Source organism: Oncorhynchus mykiss, chromosome 31 (assembly GCF_013265735.2).
Source record: "Oncorhynchus mykiss isolate Arlee chromosome 31, USDA_OmykA_1.1, whole genome shotgun sequence".
In the NCBI taxonomy this organism is placed as follows: Eukaryota; Metazoa; Chordata; class Actinopteri; order Salmoniformes; family Salmonidae; genus Oncorhynchus; species Oncorhynchus mykiss.
In genome coordinates, this window is record NC_050571.1 from 37,786,118 (window position 1) to 37,795,192 (window position 9,075).

General features: G+C 41.3%; 1 protein-coding gene across 1 annotated transcript in view; it reads right to left on the reverse strand.

The window, feature by feature from the left end:
• LOC110505120 (neuronal membrane glycoprotein M6-a) overlaps nucleotides 1-7,981 on the reverse strand; it is a 37,498-nt gene extending 29,517 nt beyond the window's left edge. Inside the window, exon 1 of the mRNA XM_021584107.2 lies at nucleotides 7,558-7,981. Within this exon, the coding sequence (XP_021439782.2) occupies nucleotides 7,558-7,594 (37 nt within the window). The 5' untranslated portion in view covers nucleotides 7,595-7,981. The remainder of the gene's footprint in view (nucleotides 1-7,557) is intronic.
• Between the last annotated feature and the right edge of the window lie 1,094 nt (nucleotides 7,982-9,075).

Genomic DNA, 9,075 nt, shown 5'->3' on the forward strand with positions numbered 1-9,075 from the left:
ATAGCCCATCTGTAAACAGCCCATCTATCTACCTACCTCATCCCCATACTGGTATTTATTTATTTATTTATTTTTCTCCTTTTACCCCAGTATCTCTACTTGCACATTCATCTTCTGCCGATCTACCATTCCAGTGTTTAATTGCTATATTGTAAGTACTTCGCCACCATGGCCTATTTATTTCCTTAACTTACCTCATTTGCACTCACTGGATATAGACTTTTTGTTTTCTTTTGTTCTACTGTATTATTGACTGTATGTTTTGTTTATTCCATGTGTAACTCTGTGTAACTCTCTCATGTGTAACTCTGCAAGCGCTATGATGAAACTGGCTCTCCAGAGGATGGCAACAGGAATGGATGACCCAGAGTACCTCTGCTGCAGAGGATAAGTTCATTAGAGTTACCAGCCTCAGAAATTGCAGCCCAAATAAATGCTTCACAGAGGTCAAGTAACAGACACCTCTCAACATCAACTGTTCAGAGGAGACTGCGTGAATCAAGCCTCCATGGTCGAATTGCAGCAAAGAAACCACTACTAAAAGACACCAATAAGAAAAAGAGACTTGATTGGGCAAAGAAAAACAAGCAAATGACATTAGACTATGGAGATCTGTCCTTTGGTGTGATATGTCCAAATGTGAGATTTTTGGTTCTTACCGCCGTGTCTTTGTGAGATCCAGAGTAGCATTCTGCAGCGATACGTCATCCCATCTGGTTTGCGCTTAGTGGGACTATCATTTGTTTTTCAACAGGACAATGAACCAACATACCTCCAGGCTGTGTAAGAGCTATTTGACCAAGAAGGAGGGTGATGGAGTGCTGCATCAGATGACCTGGCCTCTAAAATCACCCAACCTCAACCCAATTGAGATGGTTTTGGAATATTTGGACCGCAGAGTGAAGGAAAAGCAGCCAACAAGTGCTCAGCATATGTATGAACTCCTTCAAGACGGTTGGAAAAGCATTCCAGTTGAAGCTGGTTGAGAGAATTCCAAGAGTGTGCAAAGCTGTCATCAAGGCAAAGGGCTTTGAAGAATCTCAAATATAAAAGCTATTTTGATTTGTTTAACATTGTTTTGGGTTACTACATGATTCCATGTGTGCTATTTCATTACTCTACGATGTGGAAAATAGTAAAAGTAAAGAAAAGCCCTTGAATGAGTTGTGTCCAACCTTTTGACCGGTACAGTGTGTAGATACAGTGCCTTGCGAAAATATTCGGCCCCCTTGAACTTTGCGACCTTTTGCCACATTTCAGGCTTCAAACATAAAGATATAAAACTGTATTTTTTTGTGAAGAATCAACAACAAGTGGGACACAATCATGAAGTGGAACGACATTTATTGGATATTTCAAACTTTTTTAACAAATCAAAAACTGAAAAATTGGGCGTGCAAAATTATTCAGCCCCTTTACTTTCAGTGCAGCAAACTCTCTCCAGAAGTTCAGTGAGGATCTCTGAATGATCCAATGTTGACCTAAATGACTAATGATGATAAATACAATCCACCTGTGTGTAATCAAGTCTCCGTATAAATGCACCTGCACTGTGATAGTCTCAGAGGTCCGTCAAAAGCGCAGAGAGCATCATGAAGAACAAGGAACACACCAGGCAGGTCCGAGATACTGTTGTGAAGAAGTTTAAAGCCGGATTTGGATACAAAAAGATTTCCCAAGCTTTAAACATCCCAAGGAGCACTGTGCAAGCGATAATATTGAAATGGAATTAGTATCAGACCACTGCAAATCTACCAAGACCTGGCCGTCCCTCTAAACTTTCAGCTCATACAAGGAGAAGACTGATCAGAGATGCAGCCAAGAGGCCCATGATCACTCTGGATGAACTGCAGAGATCTACAGCTGAGGTGGGAGACTCTGTCCATAGGACAACAATCAGTCGTATATTGCACAAATCTGGCCTTTATGGAAGAGTGGCAAGAAGAAAGCCATTTCTTAAAGATATCCATAAAAAGTGTTGTTTAAAGTTTGCCACAAGCCACCTGGGAGACACACCAAACATGTGGAAGAAAGTGCTCTGGTCAGATGAAACCAAAATTAAACTTTTTGGCAACAATGCAAAACGTTATGTTTGGCGTAAAAGCAACACAGCTCATCACCCTGAACACACCATCCCCACTGTCATACATGGTGGTGGCAGCATCATGGTTTGGGCCTGCTTTTCTTCAGCAGGGACAAGGAAGATGGTTAAAATTGATGGGAAGATGGATGGAGCCAAATACAGGACCATTCTGGAAGAAAACCTGATGGAGTCTGCAAAAGACCGGAGACTGGGACGGAGATTTGTCTTCCAACAAGATAATGATCCAAAACATAAAGCAAAATCTACAATGGAATGGTTCAAAAATAAACATATCCAGGTGTTAGAATGGCCAAGTCAAAGTCCAGACCTGAATCCAATCGAGAATCTGTGGAAAGAACTGAAAACTGCTGTTCACAAATGCTCTCCGTCCAACCTCACTGAGCTCGAGCTGTTTTGCAAGGAGGAATGGGAAAAAATTTCAGTCTCTCGATGTGCAAAACTGATAGAGACATACCCCAAGCGACTTACAGCTGTAATCGCAGCAAAAGGTGGCGCTACAAAGTATTAACTTAAGGGGGCTGAATAATTTTGCACGCCCAATTTTTCAGTTTTTGATTTGTTAAAAAAGTTTGAAATATCCAATAAATGTCGTTCCACTTCATGATTGTGTCCCACTTGTTGATTCTTCACAAAAAAATACAGTTTTATATCTTTATGTTTGAAGCCTGAAATGTGGCAAAAGGTCGCAAAGTTCAAGGGGGCCGAATACTTTCGCAAGGCACTGTATCTTTGTTCGAAAGTGTTTCATATTTCCCTTGGCGGAGTGATGCTGATTATAAAATATTAACTTACCCAACTCAACTTACCCAACTCTCACCTAATAACTGTGACAGAAGTTTGGGGAACATTTGGGAACAATTGGTGGAATTCCCTTGACCTCCATAGGGTGGAGGGATGCAGCTGGAGTCCAAAACAATGGAAGTGGAAGAGCAGGTCAGCTGGCAGTGGAGAAAGCCAGAATTCACTGTGTGAGAAGATTAACTCCATGGATAATCAGTTCAAGATTTTGGGAGAGGGAAAACCATGTATCAAACCATGAAAAGTCACAGCCCAAGTTAGAGGGGCTCAAAATGTGCAATGCTGCATCTTACACAAATGTCCAGTTTATAGGGGATAATGGAGCATATGATGTGTGATAATGGTTCCGGACCACACATTTCATTGGTTTAAATGTAATATACTACAGCAATACAATACCTGAATTGTATAGCTTTCCTAGTTCAATTAATGTTTTAGGATAGATCTGATAGGTTCCAAGAATTTCTATTTGCTGTGGAATTTTCCCTCTATTGAGCCTTGACTCCTGAGCACATTATCACACATTGGCGATATAACTTGATCAAACGAGTTGAACGGAAGGAGAACTAATTCCTTCGCTTGGCTCAGGTAGTCTTAACAGGTGGGCCTTACTACATTTTCCCTGTGTTGGAGCTGGAGCAGTCACAGCAGTATGTCATTACAAATGCTACCTAAAGTGGAATTGATTCCTCCGTATCAAGCTAGGACAGATGATCATGACTTAATTTTATGTTTTGACATGACAAATTCATTTGATTAAGCCATTTTATTTGGGGGAATAAGGATTGTCCGCTGTTGTTGTTGGTGACTTGTGGCACGCGGCATGAAGCGCTACATTTGGCTAACAGATGAAGAGAGCAGCTGGTGCATCTGACTCACAATCTGAGATTTGCAGTCTGAGGAGGAGGTTCAAGGACCATAGAGAACCCATAATACAATATTTTCCAACATTTGGTCAGTTTCTTGAACCCTAAAATAATTGTAAGGCCCAATCTATAACTCTGTAATTTACATTATTATTAAGAAGTACCCCTCTTCCATTAGAAAGCTAAACTAGATCTGTAATATCAGTAGCAATATAACGGAAGATCAACACTAAGATGATCAATACCTGTCACATGACAATTGAAAGTCTCTTAAAATAGACTTTGTAACCCTTTGTTAATGGTAATAAAAAGAAAGAATGTGATGCAAACTATTTGTTGGTGTTTATTGTTATTTTGAGGATTTACAAAGTAGCACTGAGGGGCTTAAAAAATATGCTCTTTTACAATGCATGTACAGTTGTGTCTGAAAACCATTAGATGTTGTGTTACGTACAGTAGGTGCATTTGCTCTTCTCTCATGTTAGCCCCCTGGCTAGTCCATGGTTCCCCTAATGCCAGGAAAGGGCTACAGATGACCTATAGAGCTCTGGTCCACATATAACAGGTGACCTCATAGAAGGTGACAGGGAGACAGTTGGTGGAGGAATGACCCCAGAGAAAGTGCACTTACAACTGATTGTCCTCTTAAATACATCATGGACTCAGGGTTCTCTGAGGTCAGGGGTCAGATTGTGACCAGACACCCCAAGGTTACATAGACTGTTATATAAAAGCATAACTGTTTAATGACGTTTCTTCCTAAGAGGTTGCTCAGATTTCTGGTTACATCACAGAGAGCACATAACAACACTGTATATACAAGTGGGGGGGAAAGCATGGTAAAAGCTAGGTGGCATGACTAGTGAAAGAACGACTTCAGTTCAGACTAAAATCAATGCTACAGTAGCAGTGTTCCCATTCATTGTTTTCAACAATGTAAAATAATCTCCACAACTCCAAAGAACATAAATTAATTTGTCATCTAAGAAAACACAAAAAAACATTAAATATAGGCATCATGACGCCATTTGAGAGGCCTTCAAGGCAGGGACTCCAAGTCATTAATTGTCCTTCCTCCCAGGAGGGTTTTAAATCTCCGCTGTCATGTGCTCTTAAGCCAGTCTTTCAGAACAGCAAGGTGACCATGCTGTTCTTTTCATGTAGCACCAACTTAGTACAATTTGCAGTGGTCATGTGAATAATTGTCTCATCCAAGTGACAAGAGACTTAGAACCCGTAAATATAAGAGTAAGGCCCAATCTTCACTTTATGAGGGGTTGTAGTTTTATAGGTAGTTTATAGATCATTATTAGATAATATGTAGTCTATTAATCATTATTACATAGGTATAACTCATTGTTGTTTTGGTGCTTGCCAAATAATAGGTTTATTTATGGCTGCACTGTGGATTATGACTGCTATTTTTTTTAAAGTATAACATAAAACACATAACCTCACAGTGAGGGTAATACTGTGAGACCATACCACAATCCCCCTCAATATGGCTTCTGTGTATAGTCAAATGTATTTTCCTTGTGTCAGTACTTTAAATGTCATGACAGTTTTGGGGCAATTTTCTGTTTGTTTGAGGTTGTTGCTTTTTCTGTTTGGGGGGGGGGGGGGGATTAGGTTTGCATGGTGGAACCAAACTGCAATTATTAAACGAGAACCAGAATTACATTATTTTCTAGTGGGCAAGACACACTGCATATACTGTACTGTAGCAGCATGTAGGCCAGCCTATTACATTGGCACTTGCATTATTCATGCATTCGGACCTCATAATTGCAAACAGGAGCATCAAATCATCTTGTTTCAAGCACAAGACATCTAGCTAAGTGTCCCTAGATGGAGTTCTAGCATGTGTATCAGTGTTGCTTCCGTCCCTCTCTTTACCCGAACCTGGGCTCGAACCAGGGCCCCTCTGAACACATCAACAACCGTCACCCACGAAGCTCCATTACGTATCGCTGCACACAAAAGCAAGGGAAACAACTACTTCAAGGTCTCAGAGCGAGTGACATCACCGGTTGAACACTACTAGCACATACCGCTAACTAGCTAGGCATTTCACACCGGTTACACCTGGTCCCGGACCTGTTTGTGCTGTATATCCAACTCCTATGACCATTGTCATGGTTTAGCATGACGTAAGGCCAGAGGCGTTGGATATACAGCACAAACAGATCTGGGACCAGGTTACTGAAGTTCATCAGTCAGTGTGTTGATTCAGTGAGGAAGCAGGAAAGAAGAACGTTAAATGTGGAGCAGCTCTCAGCCAAACTGCTTTAGTGCCATGTTTTATGTATGACTTTAAAGATTTGATGAAGAAGATACGTCAGTTAGCCACATTTGGGCCAGTGGGGCCGCAGCACCAATAGTGGAGAGCGTGATTGGCTAAGTAATTATATGTGGACTAACAAGCTGGTTTCTTCAGCCAAATGAATGGACGTGGTGTACTACAGACACGCATGACTGATAGGTATTTAATCAACACTGCTATCATGATGTTTCCGGTAGTCATCCCACAGGTTGGAGACATCATAGTCTTATAGAGTCATGAACCATACTGTGAAAATAGAATTCCTGAGCCAATGTCATTTTGCAGCCACTAATGGTATTAACACCTTACCAGACAATAAAGGTATATCACTTTGCAATAAGTATTTCTAGGTAAACTAGCATCCATGACATTCACACACACACAAACACACTCATATGCACACAGACACTGAGTAAACTGATTGGCCCAGGGTACCAAAATGTCATCTGCAGGAACAGAACAGAGAGCAGAGAGTAGCTGCAGGGATGACTAGACTTGGCCAGTGCCATGGTAACTGTTTCAGCTCTCACTCATGCCTGTGAAGCACTCGCTGGTTTTTCAGGGATGAGAGGAAGCAGGATGGGAGGGACGGGGAGGTGGGAAGAAAAGAAGCACAGACGTATGAAGCCCTGTCACGTGCACAGAACTTGGGATGGAGGGAAAAAAGGAAGGAAGGAGGAGTGAAGGGGGGAGACACACCTCAGAGAATGATAGCATTCTTTTTTCATACGGGGAGCAATTGTATTAATATGGAGGAATGCAAATTCAAACTAATGCCAGTGCCTGGTAATCATAAATGGATTTATACAGTACACAGCTATTTACCCCTCGAGCATACACTTAAACACTGGTGGATGGGAGGGGGTGGGTTTGCATTTTAAATAGAAACCCCTCTGCACAAAGCGAACAACACACCCTGCATGCACATGAACAAGAGAGAAATTCTGACATGCATCAAATCCAGATGCTTTTATAATTTTTTGGGGGTGGGGGGTTGTTAAAATAATAAAATAGCTTTGATTTAAATACAATAGCTGGACATGTGGATGGCCTGGATACAATGGTTTTATTAGTGAAAGGAGCTGGCTCGAGGTCTCTTGTCTTCAATGTTCCCCTGAGCCATCTCGACAGGCATGCGAGAGCCTTACCGAGACGCCTGTGAACAAAGACAATTCTCCCTGTGCTTTCACAGTCAACGCTAAGAGAAGCAGTTCACACCACTCTCTGACTGTCTCGACAGCAGACAACACACACACACACAAACACACTCAGACACTCAGTGGACAAAGGAACAACCAAAACAGATGCTCTTTTATACCCAGAGTATTAACCAACTATTTACCCAATCCTTTCTGAATAAATAGTCCACTGACAGACAGACAAAGAAATTAGGGGAAGATTTTACTCTAAGGAAATCTCAATCCATCCACTTAAATGTAAAAAAAATACTCTTTCTCTTTCCTTACCTTTCTGAGTCTGACCGTCATCCAAATCTTCTTCCATCTTGGCTATTCTAGATGTAGAGCAACTAGAGATGTGACAGAAGCTCCTTGGTTTGCAGGTTCAAAACCCTGTTTCTTTGTGTCAAAGATAGTCCACAGAGCTCTCCTTCTCTCTCTCTCCCTCTCGGTCTCTCACTCTCCCTCTCGGTCTCTCACTCTCCCTCGGTCTCTCACTCTCCCTCTCGGTCTCTCTAGGTTCTGTGTTAAGACCGCTTGTCAACAGTGATTTCATTCAAGTGGTCGTGCCGCGAAAGAGATCATTGTATCTTCACAGCGCTGTCCATTGCGAGCAGCTCTGGCAAGTGCTGGAAAACCTGTTTTCTACAGTAGAGAAAAGGGGGGATCTCAGTAGGCAGTATGTTTGCAGGAGGGCGGGCTAGCAAGCGCAGGTGCCCAGAAAGCAGAGAGAGGCAATGGGAGAAACACAGTCTCAACAATGAAAACTGACCCGAGCAGGCAGAGGAGTTGCTTCATTTGGTTGAACGTGTCCTTCGCTATCAAATAATGTTTTAAAACATGTTTTTATTCAGGGTCCCTAATTTTCCACCTGTAGGCTGCCATTGCAGTACTCCATTGAAAAACCGGTTCACTTTAAACACAAAAATATCTGGAAAATTATGGTCATACAACAAAGAATAAAACTATATTTAATATAGAATATCAGTTTAGTTGTTTACCTTAGGATGTGCACTAACCACAGTGATAAAATAATTGAATCGCAAAATTAGCCTGCGGCATACACTCATAGAAAACAGGTGCCAAGAAGAACCAAAAAGGGTTCTGCTTGTCTCCATAAATATATACAGTGCCTTTCAGAAAGTTTTCACACCCCTTGACTCACATGTTGTGATTTTGTGTCACTGGTCTACACACAATACCCCATAATGTCAAAGTGGAATTATGTGTTTAGATTTTTTTTTACAAATTAATGAAAAATAAAAAGCTGAAATGTCTTGTGTCAATAAGTATTTAACCCCTTTGTTATGGCAAGCCTAAATCAATTCAGGAGTAAAAATGTGCTTAACAAGTCATGGACTCACTGTGTGCAAACAATAACACGATTTTTGAATGACTCCCTCATCTCTGTACCCCACACATACAATTATCTGTAAAGTCCTTCAGTCAAGCAGTGAATTTCAAACACAGATTCAACCACAAAGACCAGTGAGGTTTTCCAATGCCTCGCCAAGAAGTGCACCTATTGGTAGCAGACATTGAATATTCCTTTGAGCATTGTGAAGTTATTACTTACACTTTGGATGTGTATCAATATATCCAGTCACCACAATGATCCAGACATCCTTCCTAACTCAGTTGCCGGAGAGGAAGGCACTCGCTCAGGGATTTCCCTATGAGGCCAATAATGACTTTAAAACAGTTATATAGTTTAATGGCTTTGGTAGGAGAAAACTGAGGATGGATCAACATCATTGTAGTTACTCCACAACACTAAATGAGAGCGCGAAAAGAAGGAAGCGTATG